General features: G+C 34.9%; 1 protein-coding gene across 7 annotated transcripts in view; it reads right to left on the bottom strand.

The window, feature by feature from the left end:
* LOC121078773 (transformation/transcription domain associated protein) overlaps nucleotides 1-20330 on the bottom strand; it is a 92256-nt gene that overhangs the window by 59853 nt on the left and 12073 nt on the right. For 5 of the 7 annotated variants that reach the window (XR_005824734.1, XM_040575299.1, XM_040575298.1 and 2 more), the window contains exons 15-32: nucleotides 18738-18972; nucleotides 16842-17169; nucleotides 16634-16731; nucleotides 15796-15990; nucleotides 15050-15241; nucleotides 13178-13343; nucleotides 11618-11874; nucleotides 10533-10733; nucleotides 9753-9931; nucleotides 8443-8642; nucleotides 7459-7676; nucleotides 7121-7318; nucleotides 6336-6596; nucleotides 5228-5389; nucleotides 3878-3974; nucleotides 3317-3438; nucleotides 1901-2071; nucleotides 621-689 (exon numbers count right to left, since the gene is read on the bottom strand). Coding sequence is in view for 6 of the 7 variants with exons in the window: in XM_040575299.1 (XP_040431233.1) it covers nucleotides 621-689; nucleotides 1901-2071; nucleotides 3317-3438; nucleotides 3878-3974; nucleotides 5228-5389; nucleotides 6336-6596; nucleotides 7121-7318; nucleotides 7459-7676; nucleotides 8443-8642; nucleotides 9753-9931; nucleotides 10533-10733; nucleotides 11618-11874; nucleotides 13178-13343; nucleotides 15050-15241; nucleotides 15796-15990; nucleotides 16634-16731; nucleotides 16842-17169; nucleotides 18738-18972 (3349 nt within the window). In the remaining variant the exon portion in view is untranslated. The remainder of the gene's footprint in view (nucleotides 1-620; nucleotides 690-1900; nucleotides 2072-3316; nucleotides 3439-3877; nucleotides 3975-5227; nucleotides 5390-6335; nucleotides 6597-7120; nucleotides 7319-7458; nucleotides 7677-8442; nucleotides 8643-9752; nucleotides 9932-10532; nucleotides 10734-11617; nucleotides 11875-13177; nucleotides 13344-15049; nucleotides 15242-15795; nucleotides 15991-16633; nucleotides 16732-16841; nucleotides 17170-18737; nucleotides 18973-20330) is intronic. The other 2 variants (XM_040575300.1, XM_040575302.1) reach the window with 1 other exon arrangement.

Below are 20330 nucleotides of genomic sequence, written 5' to 3'. Positions count from 1 at the left end.
CTACATGAAACCACTCTGAAGCAGGAATTCCTTAAAGTGAAGTATTGCTGAAGAACCCACTGTGTTGGCATTAAGTTGACAGCAGCTTAATGCAATTTCCCATTTACAGGAGAATTATCTGTCTCACAGTTCAACACTGAGACCGTTGACTTGGGTGGATGAGAGACTTTGATGTGATCTCAACTGGTAAACACTGAATTTGTTTTTCACAAATTATAAGTAAAGTTAACTGGGATATTATTATTCCACAAAATTTTCAAAAGACTGTTATGAACATCAAACATTAGTGAAAAGAGAGGGATAATGCTGCTGAGCCCATCATCTACAACAGTGAAAAAAATTCTAAGCAGAAAGTACTGAAAAAAGAAGTCAGTGAGCTGTTCCCACACCAACCAGTACAGAATAGGCTCCACAGTTAACTGTTCCCAGCAGGTAGAAAGCTCTGCTTACTAAAATTTGTAACAACCATTCAATATATGTAAGTTCATTAGCTTGTAACAAAACATCAGTTTGCAATCAGTTATGGCAGCATTTACAAGTGAGTGAGTTCTGCAATTCCTAAACATTAGTATTATTTATTTCTTCTTTGTCTTCCCACATAAAAGCATTCATTAACTTACATTTCCATCACTCCTCTGTCCACCTTTGTGTGTAATAACTACAACTTCCATCCATTTACGCAGGTGTTGCTATCAAAAAAAGACAATTAATATTATTCTTCTAATTATACCATTCCATTTTAGCAAGTGACAGCATATACTTCAAGAAAAGAAAGAGAGGCAGAAATTATTGTTTGAGGGAAACAAAGGGAAAAATGATTAGTTACTTTTGTTCCCTCAGATTGAAAAGTTAATTTACTATTTGAAACCATACAGTTTACACCTTCAAATACTTTCAACTCCTTCCAAACTGAAAAGGTAGGAATATCACCTAAAAAAAGCTGTCAGTAATCTATATGCGATTAGAAGACTGAGTTTTGGGTGTGAAATGTACAGGCATCTTTCTCACATCAAGACCATGGCACTCTCCTGCTAGAAGAGTGCAATAGGGGACTGCTAAAGATTTTTATTAGAATATACCTAGGAACTTTCTTTTTTAGTTTAAATCTAAAGCACTCTACAGGAACAGCAAATGCTGAAGTTGGTACCAATTCGATTTTTATACTCTGTAAAAGCAAATATGACATTTAATGATTAAAAAAAGCCTTCAGCTCTCAATCTTTTACCACTAGCAACTGAAACTAGAATCTGAAACTGAAAGTCAAGTGTGTTGACTTCTAAAGGTTGCCTCAAGTTCTCTCCATATTCAAGAAAGCAAGGGTTGTAAGAGTACATACAATAAAAGGCATAAAAATTTGAAGTCAGATAGGCAATGATGACAGGCTTATACCTGTCCAATTATTTGCAACATACACGTACATATAAATATTTAAATAGCCCTGACAAAAGAATTAGAGACTTTCCACACACACTTTAAAAATTGAAAATGAAGTAAGAAGGGCAATACCTTTCACTAAAATGGACTTAGCCTGATAGGAAGTAAAACACATGTTCAAGGGATTACTTACTATATTATGCTGCTGGCACCTTACTTATAAGTATGACCAAGCAGACCTTAACATAATGATGTATAACTTCACAAGATGAGAACGCCTCTTAACTTTTTGGTTTAGCAGTTCTTTAGAAATTAACACAAACTTTAACCAAGTAAACGTTTGAAGATACTCATTTTTCCTATTAATTGTGAAACAAAAACATTTTACTTGGAATTTATACATTAAGTCACTACCGAATTGTTCTTTGACTTAAAAAAAACAAAAAACCTAATATGAGTTAAAAGACAATTTCCTCCAAAAGATTGGAAAAAACAAAACAACACCACAATACTTGAGTGGGCTTACCATCATTTGATCACAGAATTTATCGTTAAAAGAGTTTGGAAAAAGTCTAGTGACAGATGTCAGACGATTCACAACATTTAGTGTCAGGCTACGATAGTCTCCCAGCATCATAAGCAACGGCCTCATGTGTGTATGAATTTGATCAACTTCTATCGTAGCTCCTTCCAAGAACTGCAAGAGAGTATAGGTTCAAAATATAGCACAGAGCTTAGTGAATTCTGTGCAAGCAACTTACTTGAAATAATTTCTGCTGACTTCATTTTTTTCTTTAATTTTGTACTTTCAGAATGCAACAGCTCTTTGAGATATTTATTACTAGAAATATATGCAATGAAAAGATGGAAAGCACTTTAGTATTCTTGATGTACAGCAGGATATTCCATGAAACAATCAAACAGGAGGCCTTAATTACAGATAAGGATTGAAAAATTGCCATAGCTATAAATGAAATTTACAGTTATAGACAAACTCCCTGGGCACTACTTTATTAACAAATGGCTGTGAATCTGGCTGAAAGCAATGGAGAAAATGTCTGTTAAAATCCACACGTATAAATGAGAAACATAAAACATAAGAGAAAACCTGGCTGCAAGCAGCCAGACAGAATATTTCCTGTTATAATTAAACATCCTGTGGGCACTGATTTATCACAGGAAAAGGTGGTGGAAATGATTAGAAAAATCTCAAACGAAACACACAGGTCGGAACAACCCTTAGTTCCTATACCTCTTACCTCTCAACTGAACTGAATTGTCAGCAAGTCCTAACTAGTAAGTACTTTCCCTTTCATGGCCCAGTGACATGAAATGATGAAATCTGATCTCTAATTAGTCAACAGCCTAAGAAAACGTAAACCACCAGTATTACTATAATGATATTCCCTGTGACGTACCACCCAGTTTACACCTCATTATGAAGAGGCTGTAAGCCTTTTTATTATCATTTTCTATATTTGAAGGAAAGGTATTAAATCTTATAAAATCTTGCTGAAGTAGAATTAGGTCTATCTACCAGGCCACATATCATAATGAGAGAATATGCTTTTCCCTGTCTTTCCAGCTTCTCTCACATTATAGCCTAGCATCCACAGAACAGATGCAGCATAGCACCGTTACTAATTCTGGCCCTAAATAGTACACAGACGGTGCTGTCCCTTAAGGTAACTGCAATACTGTGATGCAGAGCTTAACTCTGCCATATTGCTTCCATTTCCAAAACCAACCATGTGTTTCTATCAATTCTTTTAGGAACAAAGAGGAAACACAAGAAAAGCTTTTACAATAAAGCCAGACATGCGCATTTGTGAAACTGCTAAGAAAGGCTGACACATCTTCCCAACCTTCCCAAGATCTGTAATCAAGAAGTAAAGCAGAGAGACCATAAGACTCAAAAGCAACATTGTTTTAATGCACTAACCTTTCTCATGCACGCTTCTCCTGCCTCCTGCAGTTCATTATTTGTTGAATTAAGTGCCTTGAAAAGTGCAGCAATAATTTTCTCTCTTGACTGAGGTAAGTAATTGCAGGCAGCTAGAGCATCTGCAAATATCAAAGTAAATTTCTCTTTGCTAACTCAACTTTAGAAAGAGAAGAAAAAAATAATTCTACATTTATCCTTTTCAAGCTTCTTTTACTTCATCTTGAATTACAGACTGCTAAAGCCCAGAATGCTTTGCCAAAAGCAACAGGCATCATAAAACAGGAAAAGAATGGGAAGTCTATTAACAGACTTTTAAAGTTTTCCTAATCCTATATAGCATAATTAGTCTAAAAATATTTTGGGTTAATTTCAGAAACTAAATCTTACTCATTAAGAAAGCAGCAATACTTCCCATTATTCTCCATTAAACTGTGACCTCTAGAGAGCAGTCATCAGTCTTCAAGCTCTCAAGTTTTCTGCTGATCTTGGGAAGACGATTGCCCTTTGCTCACAAGGACACTTATCTACATCTAATTTTGTTTACGAACTTTCACTTACTTAACGCAGCAATGCGAAGAGGTACAAGTGATGGAAGACTTTTGTAACAAGGTAGCTTCATTAAGGCAGCATCTTCAGCCTCACACAAATTCAAGAGCTAGGGAAAAAATAAACAAAGGCAATCATTTTAGCACAGCATTATGAATGATGGTTGGAACAGTATTATCAGTCATCCTTTGAGCCTTGTTTCTTCAAAGACACAGGTTTATTCAAATTACAATCCCCAAACTTCACCAACAGGCAAAAATTCTACTTGAAATTACAGTGCAAGTTTCCATGAAAACTGATGGTTAGCCAAACGCAAGAGAACCCACTAACTAAAGAAAAGTCAGGCAAAACTTAGTGTTTTTACAATTTGCCAATACCTAGCAGGTCTATTTGCAAACATGCTGCACATGTGGTACAGGGTGTAAAAGAATGTCTACAGAAAAGTTTGCCTCCTGAATCGCAGTGAAATACTGAAAATACTGAGTACAGGGGTAAGAAGAGATGGAGATTAAGAGGAAAAAAATATGCTGAAAATGTCTTCAGTAATTCCTACGGTCATGGGTAACTGCCCTGAGGGACAATTCTTTCCTATAGAGCCCTCTTTGCAGGACAGTATTTTCAAAACACATGTATGTTTCTGTTAGAAAACACTGAACAAGTTGGAAAGAAAACGATGCAAGAACAATGCCCATGTCTATATCCAAGAACATTATTACAGTTGAGACCTTCACAAAATCAATACATCGCTCTCACCTTTATAGACATTTTTTGACACTTTGTCTTAAGAAAAAAAAATGAAGGTCCTCTGAATGGACAACTATATCCCATACTTGCCTTGCTAACTGCAATTGCTGTTAGTATCAAAGCCCTTAACTTACGTTTGGACAATACTGCTAGGAAACCAAAGGACTAGACAGTTTCTCCACATTAAATCCACATACTAGGGTTTTGCTTTTATATCTGATTTTATCCAAGCAGTTAGGGACTCAAAAACCTTAACAGAAAATATATACGTTTTGATACAACCATTGGTATCGTATATATGCTGTGCATAAAATAAGATTTAAATATTAAAGTTAGGGCTATTAGGACTAGGAATGTAACATCAAGATTTATTTAACACGTTAGAACATTCTACTTAGCTCAGAGCTAGTCATTCTACTTAGCTAGTCATTCTGCTTAGCTCAGAGCTTAGTCATAAAGGCAGACAACTTCATTGGTCCACATTTCAAAAGGCAAACTCTTCATTTCCAGGGAAAGTTTAAAATACATAGGGAAAAACGTATTTGCAGCAATGAGAATTCTAACATCATCATTACTTAAGTAGCTACATTCAAATATGAGAACATAAAAAGGAAGTACCTCTGTGTAGAAAACCTTGTGTTCCACAACATTTAAATCCATTGTAAACAACCGAGGTTGCAGGGTTGTGCAAAATGTATTCCCCTCCATCAGTCCGATCTGGGCGTTTGCAGGTTGATGCCTAAGTAAATGCTTTTTAGGAGGAACCATGTCTTGCAGGACCTACACAATGAAATTTAGATTACCAAATTAACAGCATATTCAAATGATCCCATAGACCTAGCCACTAAGACAACATTAGGTATGACCACGTTTCTATTCATTTCCTACTGGGGCTCCAGATATACCTCTTTAGAAATCACTAAGCAAGAAGAAAAATGTTTCTACGAACTAACTGAATTCAGTCAGTTAGGGAGAAAACGAAGTATCTCCAAATATTACATATCCTCTGTGAACAGATCTATGATAGTTTATAACTTCACATAACTTTATAAACATTTAAAAAAAAAGAAATTCATAGACTTAAGCGTTTAAAACGTTCAAGTCCAGAAACAAGAATATTTTAAGCTCCTAAAACATCAGAAAAAAAAGAGACATTCAGGCAAGTTTTTTTCCCCCATTACAGCAACTTTTCACTCTCCTCCATAAACACCTTTAACAATATAAGGTGTCAGCTGGGGGGCTTCTCTGTATGTTCCCAAATTGCAATAATGACATCTATAATTTTATATGCTGTGGTGGCCTTCAGGACTTACGTATGTTTATACTAGCTTTTCAAGAGAACAAATGCTACCAGCTAGCAAAAAGCAATTTCAACCAGCTTTGATCTGCATAGTCTTTCTGGATATGCCTCATATTTAGATATAAAACAGAAAACACAGGGTCAAAATAAAGTATCTATCTGGCCTGCCATCTGATCGGTAGTAGGATGCACAGTCCATAATTTCAGGAAGTAAATCACTATCAATGCTGGCTAAGTAACGAGGCAGTACTCCAGCCACAGTGTATTTTAAACAATGAAACACAGTAAATGACAAACACATGCTATCAAGCCACTAAGAACTTAATTCGCTAATGTGAGAAAATGCGCTCAGAAACGCATTTTGCAAAGTCAAACTGGTAAACAACTTTAGACTTGCTTGGACTTCCAGTAAGTATTTCTGCTTACCTCTTTGTGTGGCTCCATAATCACAGTGACGCTTTTTCCAGTGACCTGTGCAAGTACTTGCAACGAATGCATAGCCTGTTTTCTCACAGTAGAGTTTGGAGAGGTTACTTCTCGAACAAGATCATGTGTCACATGATGGAAAGACTTTTCCTGTGCTGCTAGGATTTCTTCTGTTTTTTCTTCATCTTTTAAAGGAGTTGCACATCTAATCAAAAGCTGTTCTAGTGTGGTCTTTGCCATAGCAACCGCTCCATTGGAAACCTAAAGTATCATGGATTATTTTTATTTTTTATATTTTTTAAATTACAAAACAAAAATAACAAATCTACACACTACTCAACAACAAACTTTGCACTTGTCTGTGATGAATCCTCTGGAAAAGGCACACGTTCAACTAATCTTCCCACCAATCTTTCCAAAGCTGTGAGTTGCAATGAGTGAAATCTAAGAGCTGGAACACCTTAGCAGCGGTGTCACCATATGATTCACAACTGAGAAAAGATCAAGCAGCCAATTCTCTAGGTATCTGTAACTACATACAGCTTTTTAATAAGATGAACACCTCCAAACTAAATGCAGTCCAAGTTACAGTGAATCTAGAGATCTTTCACTGATCTAAATAAGACTCGTACATTTCTACTCTGAAATGAGCAAATGCAATTATTACAGAAACAATACATTTTGAAGTTAAGTAAAACCAAGATCAGAAAAAGCTCAATGTGTGTGAATTAAGAAAAAAAACTAGTTTCCCCCACATTACTTGATATAGTACATTCATTCTTTACCTCTCCAGTTAGATCCATCATAACAAAGAGAAGTGCCTTCAGGAAAGTCTGCTGGTTCTGGAGGACCCAAATTAGTGGAAGCCGTTCCATAAGAAATTTAATCGACACAACGCCTCCTAGTTTAGCATACCAAGCTTGTTCGTAACAGCATGCACACAAACGTTCCACAATGTAGGAAAACAAGGGAAGCTGACATGCCTGGAAACAAAGAATTCTATCAGTTTGTTTTTTCAGCTTATTGGTATCCTCTGAAATTTTAGAAACAAAATTCAGCTGTCTGAAACTAGGTAATTTAATTACAAATTTTTTCTAAATAAGAAAATTATGCATAATATTACCCTTTCCTTTGACCCCAAGATGATGCTTGCAACATCAAATATCACTGCTAGAGCCACCTCTCCTATTTTGCAGAGCTCCTTCTCCTCATAAGCCATGCAGATTGCTATGGCATCAATAAGCACCAAGGGATCCATGCCTTTCGACCCATTTTCTTCGCTATGAAACATGGCTGTGCTAGGCTGGCTTCCAACCTGATAGCACTGCAGCAGAAAAGGACCTGTAATTTGTATAGGGAGAGGAAGAAGAAAAAGATAAAACAATGGCTATTGAAATATGAATAGTCTTTCAATTAAATTTTACTACTTTCTGACTAGAGGATGGCAAAAACAGTAAGCAATGTGTCAATTTGCATATAAATGGATTGTAAGGCATTCTTCACTCTTAGAAGAAAAAAAGATTACATCTACTTGAATATTTTCTTCTATGCACTACACTACACACTGCAGAAGCCTGCTAAGAAGATTTAATTAAAACGAAGAATCTTAAGAAATTCAGATTACATTAACACATGTCATACAGTCCAACTCCAAACAAAAAGTTTACTTCATAGGTAGAAGACGCTACAGTGCTTTGCATTTATTTAGTTCCTCTAATAGTCCCTCAAAACTGCAAGCAAAAACAACCCAATTAAAAACCACCTGCAAAAACAACTGCATCTATCAAGTTACACAAATGCTCTGGAGATATACACTGTTCCAAACCCTATTTATTTTATTTGCTTCAGCATTTTAAGAGTATTATTAGGTAATGTTTTTGAAAACTTGCTTAACAATTTTCACTGCTCTATTATTTATAAATAGTTAAAAAATAATTCAGCCACAGAACAAAACCCAACACATCTACCCAGAATATCACTTGTTATAATAGTCATAACAAGATATAACAATAACAAGAATAATACTTGTTATAATAGTCAGTAGTGTTAAGTAAAAAACTTCTTTACCCCTCTCATGACCACAAAATCTTTAGGCCAATTCACTTACCACACTGCTGAGCTACCGCCACCATTGTATAATGGCGGATCAAGCTGGCTACAAAAGGCAGAGCACTCGGTCTCAGATCTTTGATGACTGCTGACATGAATGCCCCTGTCAAAGCCTGCTCAAACGTTTTACGAGCTGGAGTATCCTGAGCTTTGTACCGATGCGAAATAATTACACTGGGTATGGACTTCTCAGTAAAGCTGAAAGACAAAATTAAGTTCATTATAATCCTAAACTGCAGTATTGGCAGCTCAACTATGAACATCATCAAGTACTTGATTTACAGTTTGCTCTTGATATCAAACTCCTTTTCCACCTCCCGTTTTCTCCTCATTTTGATAGAGCTAGACTGGTTCATTCAGTTGGTATTAATTTTGTCAACCACTGGTCTCAAACATGATGGATAGCTCAATTTCATCATGAACATTTAAAGCCAGTGGTTCAGAAGAAGCCACATATATTCCAAATAATAGGTATACAGGCTTCACACTACAACTCAATTACAGAATGTCATTTTCAATATTTTGACATTTTCCCTTTTTTAAAATGACATTTGATTTTAATCTTTCAAGACTGAAACATTACTTATCAAATCACTGCCCCAACAGAACCTATTCATTGCAAAGCTATATTTATGTCAAGTTTAACAAGTCCCAATTATAATAGCAACTATGCTCTTTAGCAACACTTACTATACTGCAACTCAAAGTCAGCACACACTTTGTAGGCAAAGATGTGAAAGTTGTCTAAAAGCAATGAACTTACTAAGTATTGATGACTCAAATTTTAGAAAATGTAAAAAATAAAAAATCCTTAACTGCCCTAAGACAAACAAAGTCATATATCAAAACTGATCCATCCATGAACATCAGCTGTGTGTATGTGACTATCCTACAGTTTGGTCACTAAATAGAAGCTTAATTTTGTATCTCTTTCACTTTGGTAAAAAGTTAGAAGCACGCACAAAACATTACAATCTTATCTTTGGAACACTATTAAACATCAGAACACTCCAATTATTTAAATATATTAAACTACAATTAAATTTTTAAGAAACTGTCTTGTCATATCTAAAGATTGTGCATCGAACTGTGAGTAAGGGAAGAAAATAAAAATTTGGAACATTAACAGATGTTATTTGCATTAAATAACATGCAGATAAAACCAAGAGGAAGATTTGAAAAGTCCTGCATCAATTTAAAAGGAAGCAGGATAAACGAAAAGGTAGAAACACCATGCAGAATACACTGTTTAGACTAACCATTCTCTCTAAGTTAGGTTACTCTAAAGACACTATAAATTTTACATACACATTTACGTTTAAAGAATTGTCATACTTGGGATGTGCCAGAAGTTGATATAACGCATGCTTATTATCATCCAAGCTCATCATAGCTACTAAGAAACACTTGATTACTTCCCAGGCTTGCCTCCGATAATATGGCTCTGTGTTAGCACTCTTCAAGCAGTCCAGAGCAGTTTCAATTGCCTACAACCAAGAGAGAGGAAAAAAGATAGTAATAAAACACTATTTCTTACTATTTATTATAAAGCGATTAATCAAGGGAATGGTATTTTTAATACATATTAAAAATCACTTAAAAAGCACATACGATTTGGACTGCCCAAATTAAGAAATACAAAGAATGCCTGACATCAGTGGAATGATGATTAGCAACTCCTGAAACTTTTCGCATTTTTACCTGCAAAGTCTGACAACTCAAAAAAACAAAAACAAAAACAAACAACCTAAACCAACAAACAAAAAGAACAAACACACAGAAGTGGGTTTAGATTCTGGTTCTTCATTACGGAAGAAATGAATTAGAAATCTCCTTGTCTAACTGGAGGGATATCAAAACATATTCAGGTATGTGTGAGATCCTAAAGCCTACTTTTAAGCATGTAATTTCTGTAACGTTGAATATTTATTAATTCATATCTGGAATTGATGGCAGACAGCACACATTTAACCAATTTTTTTTTTCTTTATAAGCAAACAAACTTTCAAAAAGTCTGTAACGAAGGAAAACTGAACAAGGTAATTTCTTCGCACAGAAGATGTCCTTACTTCTCCAAAACGTCCTTACCTTTTCCATAGGGAGCTGAATAGATGCTTTACAGTCTGAAAATTCTATTGTAATGCTGGGTCCTTGAATTTCTGTGACCACATATTGTAGTTTCTGTGATTCCTTTAACATTTTCCTGTTACTTCCACCAAATTTGCCAAGTACGCGATAAGCCACATGAGAAATGCTGTCTGCAGGATTGCGCAGTGTACGCCACAAAGCCTGTAAGTATTTTTAAATGTGACATGGTCAGAACAGCCTCACTTCACAATTTTTCAACTTATAATGTATAAAAATAAAAAATAAAAATGAAGCAAAACGTTTATTCTTTTATCTAGGTATTTGATACTGCATAACCTCTATTTGGTACTGCATAAAGGGGAAAAAAAAACACTTATCTAAATGGAATAAAAACAATAAGTTCACAACAGTTAAACTGTAAACAGATTGTCCTAAGCACAGTTATAGATTAGACTAATATAATCAGATAAAAAATCTTTGCAACACTGACATGTAATTTTGTATTTATTGTTAATATTAGATGGACAACATTATGAATTTAATTAAAAACAGGAAACTAAAAAAACACCACCATGGGCCAAGTTAAATAACCTCAAAGAGCTAGTTTCAACATCTAAAAAGAAAACAAGGCAATGTAGACTATATGCTAGCACTATTAGAGGAAATAGCCACATTTAAAATGTTCCAAATTTCAGCCATGCCACCTTCACTGGATATGTAAGATCGTAGATAGTTGTCAATCATGATATGCTGAAAGCAATTTGTTTTGACTGTTCTGTTTTCAAGAAATTAGCAATTTTTAAACATTTTCTGTACTAATTCATCTTAAACATAGCGATATTCTTCGTACTGAGTCCCAATTCTTAATTTTAACCTCTTAACAGGGGGTATAGAAGAAAAGATTAATTCACTTTTAAAATTTTCAGTTTAGCAGCATAACACCAAATGGTGTTTTGCACACAAATCAGACAGGCATGGTTCTCACAACAGTTTTTTCAAGTTTTTATAACCAAAGTTTCACATAAAATTCTAATGTTTAGTGAATCAACGACCTCTTGTGGTTTAACAGGAAACAACACATTTACCTGCATAAGCTCAGCTCGAACTGGTTGAATATGATCATACAGAAAGTCTGGCTGCAAGTTATCCACGCACAATTCAAGAGTTCTTAAGCCCTGGCTAACCAGGGTTTGAGATCCATTGAGAGCTGACACCAAGGGATCCATCAACATTGGCAGATAAGGGAGCAATGAGCTCAGACGAACTGGCACCGTGAGGCAGAGCTCTACAAACAAGTCCTTCATGTGTTGTTTATGAAGACCACTTTGCAACATATTAAGTCCTGAAAATCATTGATAAATTACACATTCAAAAGAAAATGACAGTCCATAGTTCATTGTTCAAAAATTGCTATTTCCTATACTTAGAATAACCTGGCATTTAAAATTATGTAAAGTTCATATCTCTAAGGAATGTATTTAGAAAATATAGTACGTTCATAATTACAACTTCCATCTACGGATTTTATGCATTGAATGTTTTTGTAGGTACATGCATATACAAAAAGAACAGCTATGCATACACTGAAATTTAATATTAAATAAATGTTAAAATAAAGTAGCTTTTGAATACAGTACATGAAAATATAAAAAAAGATTGTTGACCCAAACCTTAATTTTGTATCAATTTAAAAAATCCACATGGAGAAAATTGTTTAAAAAAATATCTGGACTCTTGAAAATGAACATGAAATGCGTATGGGTCATTCACTGTCCCATACACACTAAACACATTCCCCAACTTACTGCACACACAGAGCAGGAAGATTTCATATATTCCACAAACGAAGATAGCAGCTCTACACTGACATGCATTTTACACAATGAGTTATACATAACATACATACTTGCTAACTACAATAAAAATTGTCCCTGCAAGTTTCTTAATTCTAAATCATGTACATTTATATTTCAACAGTGCTTTGTGTAACTTCAGAAGACAGAAGATAGACATATGCAAAGTAAATGCAAGGATTTTACTCTCCTGAAATTGCTCTGATTTAGGTTGCCTTTAGGTTAAGTAGTTCTGCATGTTTCCTTGGTCATCTCTAGTATCTCTGGAAGATAGCACTTGTAAGCACATATGCTAATTTAATCAAACTGATTCATATTTCCATTTCTTTTTGGAAACTGACACTACTCGCGTTTATATTTATCATGCACCGGCAGGTGTGCACACATCCTCAACTCCAGGACAGCCAGAGCTTCTCTGTAACATTCTTCCCTTAATATCGGTGATGGCCTGGCAACCTTGCTTTTGCTACTATCCTTACACCTCATTCTTCATGCTAATAAAATTATCCATTGCAAAACATGAAATAAACAAACACCCAACAGTCCCAAAAGAGAAAGCAGAAAACAAGCAGCAGAAGTTGTGAAGCAGCCAGAGCTATGGAGCCTGAAGCAGATGAGAGTAAATCCAAGATATTTAATCAAGTGCTAAGCTCAAAGTCAGCAGCTACTTATCAGAGTTAGGGCTTTGTGTTTTTGATGTTTGTTTGTTTTTAATTACATAATATAATTTTATTACTAGTATTCACATAAAAAGATCAGAAACTGCATGGGGAAATAAAGGTATTGCTCTACCTTGCAGTAAGTTTGGTAACAGCGGCAAGAATTCTTGATATAACAGATCATGACTGCCTCCTCCAATAGATCTGAACAGTGCTCTGAGCAGCAGGAAATAGTTATAAGGCTCTTTGGCAGTCTGTGCAAGTTCCATAGAGCTGTTCACAATCTTGTGTAAATGTGGCTATAAAAAAAAATAAAGCTTTAAGATTAATAAATCATCAATTTCATCATCATTGCAATGTAAGAGTTTAGCATGAGACAAGATTTTCAAATCAAAAACCTTCAGTTATTCCAAGTAATGTGATACCACCCTAATTTTATAACCACTTGAAGAATTGTTAAAAAGTAAATCTGTTATTTGAGCAGCACCAAGAAACAATAGTATTCTTTAGTTAATTAAATGCTGCTTTCACATTAGCCAAACAATCAAGTCTGTTTGCTACTCTAAGCACTAATTGTATTAAAATAAAAAAACTTCTACAAATCTGATGCAACAAAACAGATTTGCTCCAGAGAACCTAAGGATGGTAGCAGAATTGTCAGAATGATAACAGAAGACATTTCACAATATTAGTTTACTCCAGATCTAACTTCATCATTAATCCTTAAATGTTGTGAATGTTAAAAATTTACTTTAAAGACTAACTTTACAAGGAAAAAACACTTACAGAACCAAAAAATTAAGACTCAGTGGCCTTTTAGAGCATTGGACATTAACAGTTTGCAGCCAGGAATCATTAAAATTAGTTGCTAAACACAAGAATTCTCCCAGATCAGGTAGAAACAGTGACACAATTCTGGATTTTATTGAGATCTAGAAGTATTCTACATTGCTATGCAAATGCTGCAAACAGCCTTCATCATTCAATTAAATTGTCTACCCAAGGCCCATATCATCAATCCTGATGAAACAAAAACGTTAACGAGCATGAAACTGTGAAGGTAGTAAATCACATTCTTTAAATTGGATCTCCAGCTTATAACATCCAAATGACCTCAATTTTGATGACAAAAGAGAAGAATTTAACCAAGATTATACGAATATTGCATCATATTAGTTATGAAAATCACTTCACATTACTGTAATTATTCAAAGAAATAGGGGAAATAGTTATATCTACTCTGTTCTACACAGAAAACAACTACTGAACTAATCCTGCTACAGCAAATCATTAAGAACAGAAACCATTATTATATAGTTATCTGTATCAGACGCGTTTATTTAAAGGTAGGGAGAAAAGAAATTGAGGGTCACGTTGTGAGAAGGAGTAGTGTTCTACTACTATTGTGAAGTTTTTCTGTATATAGGCAGCTGCTATTTTTATGAAAAAGCGCTCTCGCTTCAAGCTCAGAACACAGTGTTTCTAAGCTCAATGAAAGAGATGATTCATTTTCAACATACAAAATGGATTTTTTAAATAAACAAACATGTTGTTAATAGAAAAATAGAATTCCTTAATGCAAACTTTTCAACACCACAGAAGTATGTTTTTAACTTGAGGTACATGTCATTACTGAACATGATATAAATGAACAAGATTCACCAACACACAAACGAGATACCAATCTAATCAAAAGCCTTCAGTTAATATGGAACAACAACAAAAAAAGATACACCTATCCCGACTGTTGTGAAGGTTTATGACCACAAGCATGTTTCAGTTATTTAGACTCAGAATTAGCACATCACTTTAGTTTTAAACGTTCACAGAAACTCTTATAAATACGGCAATGAGGTATTTGGTGTTTCAATAATGGTGCTAACAGTAGTTCAAACATGAAAAGACTATCAAACGAAAGAGATAACAAAAAGTTTCTTCAAACATCTGAAGAATGCATTAAGAGACAAAAAAGATTCATTTTTTTTTTACTCCAAATGACCTTTACCTTAAGCATTTGTTCATTTTCAGCTGCAAATAGTGAAACTGAGCCAAAGACTAACTTGAACAGCTTGAGATACAGATTGGAGAGTTCCACATTAGAGCCCATTTCTGGCAGTCGATCCAGAAGATACTCTACCAAAATTGTTGCAAAGAGTGCAGAGGTAGTAGGGTTTGCCAAAAAGGAATTGGCAACAATCTATAAAAGGGAACCACAAAGGAATTAATGTCGCTGTAATGAAAAGAACACAGGAAATTAAAACACTACCAATTTAAAACAAACAACAAAAGATCAACTTTTTCCCCTATCTTCACTGCTGTGCAAACAATTCAGGTTATTCTCAATGGAAAATAACCGTGTACATAATTTAAATATCCAAGTTAAAGTTTATATTTTAGATGTATACAATTGGAAGTGTGCTCTGTAAAATAGCAGAACAGAACATTAACACAACAACCTTTCAAACAGAACAGGAATTTCAAAATGTTCAATACCTTTCATGAATAAAAGTCCACTCATATCTTCCCTGCTTATCTGAAGTGCTCATATTTGCATTGCATCACTTACTCTGTAAATTTTTTTAAAATCCATCTTTACAAAGCATTTTATACACTGTTTCAAATCAAATCCAGCATGCTAATTTCAGCATTATTATTTAATAATTCATCTTCAGCCTTACGTGTTTTAAGGAATGAGCTATTTTCTACAGGCTGGTTATTATCAATGGGTGGGAAAACAAACAAACAAAATACCTGAAGAGCGTAGTTTTTTGAGATTCTCTCCACCATATATGGAACGGTAGTTTGAAAGATTTCTTTAAAAGTTAAAGGGTTCATCATTGTGAAGACACCAGCAAAATGCTCCAGAACTTCCTTTTCCTCTTTCATTCTGACTGTCTGGCAGTTGGCTACTCGAACATATGTCTGTCCATTTCCTGCTATTTGAACCTATAGCAATTTGGAAAAAAAAATTTGGAGCAACTTTTTCCCCACTATTTTTAAAGTATCTTGCAATTAAAACTGACATTATGCAAGATTCACACGCATGCTTTATACAATTAAAAATCAATAAAGCCAGCATTGACAATAAGAATAGTAAAACGGAGTGTGTTCACCACAGACTTTAAAATCACGGAGTCAGGAGTGGAAAAAGACAACAGCAGGAGATATCAGTGTATTTGTAAAATTACTTAATTCTAAATCATATACATTTACATTTCAACAGTGCTTTGTGTAATGTCAGAAGATAGACATATGCTAAGTGAATACTTTAACTGATAACTCAACTAAAAAAAATCATTTGAACACCAATAGATTTAATCCGTCACATAAAAGACCAAGATTTTTACAGTCTGACCTGCCAGCATAAAAACAAACAATGATAACTACTAAAAAAATAATTTGTTTCTTGCAAGTGATAAGTACTTTGAAATTCGTAAGATTTCCCACTAAATGTAGTCCTGAAATTAAAGACTTCATGAAATATACTACACACAAAATTTGTATTTTAGCTGACAAAGAAATCCATGTTAGAAGATATAACACAGAGAAATTGTATAAAATGAAAGTGCCATGTGGTCAGGTTACATACCTGATAAATATCTAAAGCTTGCATTGCATATTTTACTAGTTTTATATAAATTTGAGTCTCCTTAGGTTGCAATTGCTTATTGGGAATGAATTGTGCTTCTGAAAGAAGACAAAATACAACAGTAGTTACTTATTAAAAATACAACGTGCTTTAATGCTAGACATAGAATTACAAAAGGTAAGTGTAATTAAATAGTATGAAGCTTTACCACCAGGAGCTTTGCATGATGTTATGCCCCACGTGATTGTCTTGACACCACAAACCAAGGTTTTTACTAAGCTTCGGCAGTCTGTGACCTGAAATGTCTGTTTATCCTCTTTTTCTTTCTCCCCTTGTTTTTCAAACACAGGCACTGGTGCAGGGGCCACTGGAGTGGCTGGGGCAGGAGATGGAACAGGAACAGGTGCTGCATTTGCTGCTGTTGGGACTCCAGGCAGTGCGGCTTCAGCAGCCCCAAGTTCAGACTGTGGTTTGCATTTTTTAAAAATTACAGAAAGCTGGTATCGTGCTATAGTGTGAAATTTCAGAACAAAAACCTAGGGGAACAAGGAGGAAAGGCCAATAGAAGAGCAGAGAGGAGAGGGGGAGGAAAAAAAGAAAATAAGTTTCTTCTTCACAGAATGTTCTAAATTTAATAATACTAATACTTCATGTCGACATAAACCAGTAAAATTTACAACTGTGTTTCTGGAATCATTCAAATGACTGCAAACATTTTTAAGCGTATCAAAAAGTATGTTTTCTTTAAACAAGTTCAAACAATAAAAATATTTGCTGAAAACTAAAAGCTGATCTCTCTCTACAGTTATATTTAATTTAAAATGACAAGCAACTTGAGCGTATTTTTAAAAGTAAGATTTACTATTTCAGTCTATTGACTACTAAGCATAAAAAACTAGAATCTGTCAGTTAATAAGATGCCTAAAACTAAAATATAAACTGACAGTGCATGTAGCACATCAGATTTAAAAAGCAACACTCAATTCAAGAACAGTGGTCCCCAACACTTTTGCCTCTTGGCTGGCACCAAACAAGGCCCATGTTGCAGAAGTTTCAGTTTAAAGTTTTCTGTACCTTTTAAATGAAATAAAATAAGCTGTGCTGGGGCACTGTTTAGTAGTTCAAGGATAATATCAAATAATCTGGAGATGACTAAAATGACCTCCTTAGTGCATTCAGAATGATGACAGTCGGTGACACGGAAGTGTCAAAGATGGAGGGGACACACTAAACCCAAAATTTCTAGATCTCTCTTTCCAAAAAAGAAAAAAAAAAAAAAAAAGCCATATGGTTTGGTCAGTCATCCTAAAATGTTAAGACCAATTTGATTTATATTTCAAAACATGCTCTCACATCCCAAAAATAAGATTATTAAACAAGCGTTTACACTAGAAGCATTTAACTTCACAATTGAGTGCAACTTTAGTTTGTGATAGGAGAAATACTAGGCAACATTTTTCAGTTAACAACTTGGCTACATCAAGCAGGTGGAGTTTCACTTGTACTACACCATGGTTGAGAGCTTTTAGAGCACGTCTGATGATTCTATGATATTTAAAAATAATAAAAAAAAAAAACCACTCCTTCATATAAAAGAGAATCCTTAAAAGCATCAGCATGTCTTGAAAACATGGGGTTTTCACATCTTACAGATTGCATTGGTCTATGCCAAGAACCTGTGAGATAGTTGTCTTTCAGGATTTCACTATCCAGAAAAGAAAAAACAAACCATCCAAATAAAAAAATAAAAATCGTAAGGCATAATAAATATAATCCTTAAATTATAAATTTAAGCAGGGAAAGAGAGGAGATTACAACTAAAGCATAAAAAAATTAAGCAATTCCTATCAGCACAGGCATTTAGATTCCCACTTTGAAACAAGTCACTCAATAAGCTGAGTTGGCAAAGCATCTCCACTGTACATAACGCATTATCCCAGTTGCATAGAATTTCAAAAAGCCCTTCTCTGAACTACAGAAAATGAAACAGGATGCAGACTGTTTCTGCATGTTGTCCTTTCTGAATGAGAAAGCAAAGTGCAATTGACGATACAAAATAATAGTATATTCAACTTATTATCAAAAATATGAAACAAATCAATACCTCCAGCATTCTCATAAGTATGTCTCTACCATTTCCATTTTCCTGTTCACTTTTAGACCGGATACAGTCTACCAAATTTAGCAGAAGCTTGCAAGACATTGTCTGAATACTGCTAGGCAAGGACTCATCATCAATGTTCTTGGCAAATAACTGGACAGCAAGGGAGAGATCATTGAGTGGTAAATGCTGTCGGACATGATGCACCAGGTCTGCCAGTGTGCTATACGCAAGCGGTCTATCAGTAAAAACAAGAAATGAAGAAAACACTTTGAGAACAATTATAATTGTTGCTAATTGGACTTAACCAATAATTACTGCCTGAAGCTATTTTCAAGATTCTAAACTAAAACTTTCTATTTTATATGCAAACACGGTTCACACAGCTTTTTCAAATACACAACTACTGCATAACTCTACCAAAGATGCATTAATCCATTTCACAACACTAACGTTAGAATTACTTCTCTGATCTTTATTCAACCAATGTTGAACATCCTCAGCACATATTTTCATCTACATACAGACGAGAGCAAATTAGGATGCTTTAAACCACATATGAAGCAGAGCTGGCAAGCTCTTTCACAAATAATCCTTGATGACTCATGATTTCAAAAGTAGATACGAAAACTGATAAACTCTGAAAATAATTTATTTTCAAATACTAGGTTTAAACATCTAATAGACGGAACACTCCTAACCCTAGTACATCTTCAATACGGTACAGTTGGTTCTGAAGCAAAAGCAAATAAGTCTTCTGGTATACATACTTGAATTTGGTTAGCAAAAGCACCTAAAAACTAGTAGACCATTGAAGACATAGAAAGTACGCCTTCTCCTTGTTTTTCTTTTTTTTTTCCCCTCCAATTGTTACGTGAACAAGTTTTAAGGTACTTATTGACAAAACAATTTAAGTCTCATTCAGATTTTACGCTGAACACAACCTTAGGTAGTAGTTTCAAGACATATTGGGAAGATACTGAGTTGGATTTACTGTGACCATTGTTTTGGTTGCTTTCTGCAGTTCAAGTAATTTTCACTCACCCATTCATCTCATTTTGCCCTATGCTCACGCTGTGCTATTCAAGTGCTAAAAAACAACCATGCCTTACAGCAGCAGAAGCCCATCCAATATTAGAAACTAATGAGGGAATGTAGAATAATTCAGGGATTTGAGTGATAAGACAAGGGGCAGTAATAAGACAAGGGGCAGTAATAAGACAAGGGGCAGTAATAAGACAAGGGGCAGTAATAAGACAAGGGGCAGTAATAAGACAAGGGGCAGTAATAAGACAAGGGGCAGTAATAAGACAAGGGGCAATGGCTTTAAACTAATAGAGGAGAGATTCAGATAAGGTATTAGGAAAAAAAATCTTTATGAGGGTGGTTAACAGGTTCCCCCAAGAAGCTGTGGATGCCATCCCTGGAAGTGTTCAAGGCCAGGCTGGATGGGGCTTTGGGCAACCTGATCTAGTGGGAGGTGGCCCTGCCCATGTTAGGGGGGTGGAACTGGGTGGTCTTTAAGGTCCCTTCCAACCTAAACCATACTGTGATTCCATGGAAATGAGTTATATAAATATTTCGAATTCTATACAG

This window comes from Cygnus olor, chromosome 15 (genome assembly GCF_009769625.2).
Source record: "Cygnus olor isolate bCygOlo1 chromosome 15, bCygOlo1.pri.v2, whole genome shotgun sequence".
NCBI classification, from domain to species: Eukaryota; Metazoa; Chordata; class Aves; order Anseriformes; family Anatidae; genus Cygnus; species Cygnus olor.
Note: the sequence above shows the minus strand (reverse complement) of the source record. Positions and strands in the feature narration are given on the sequence as shown.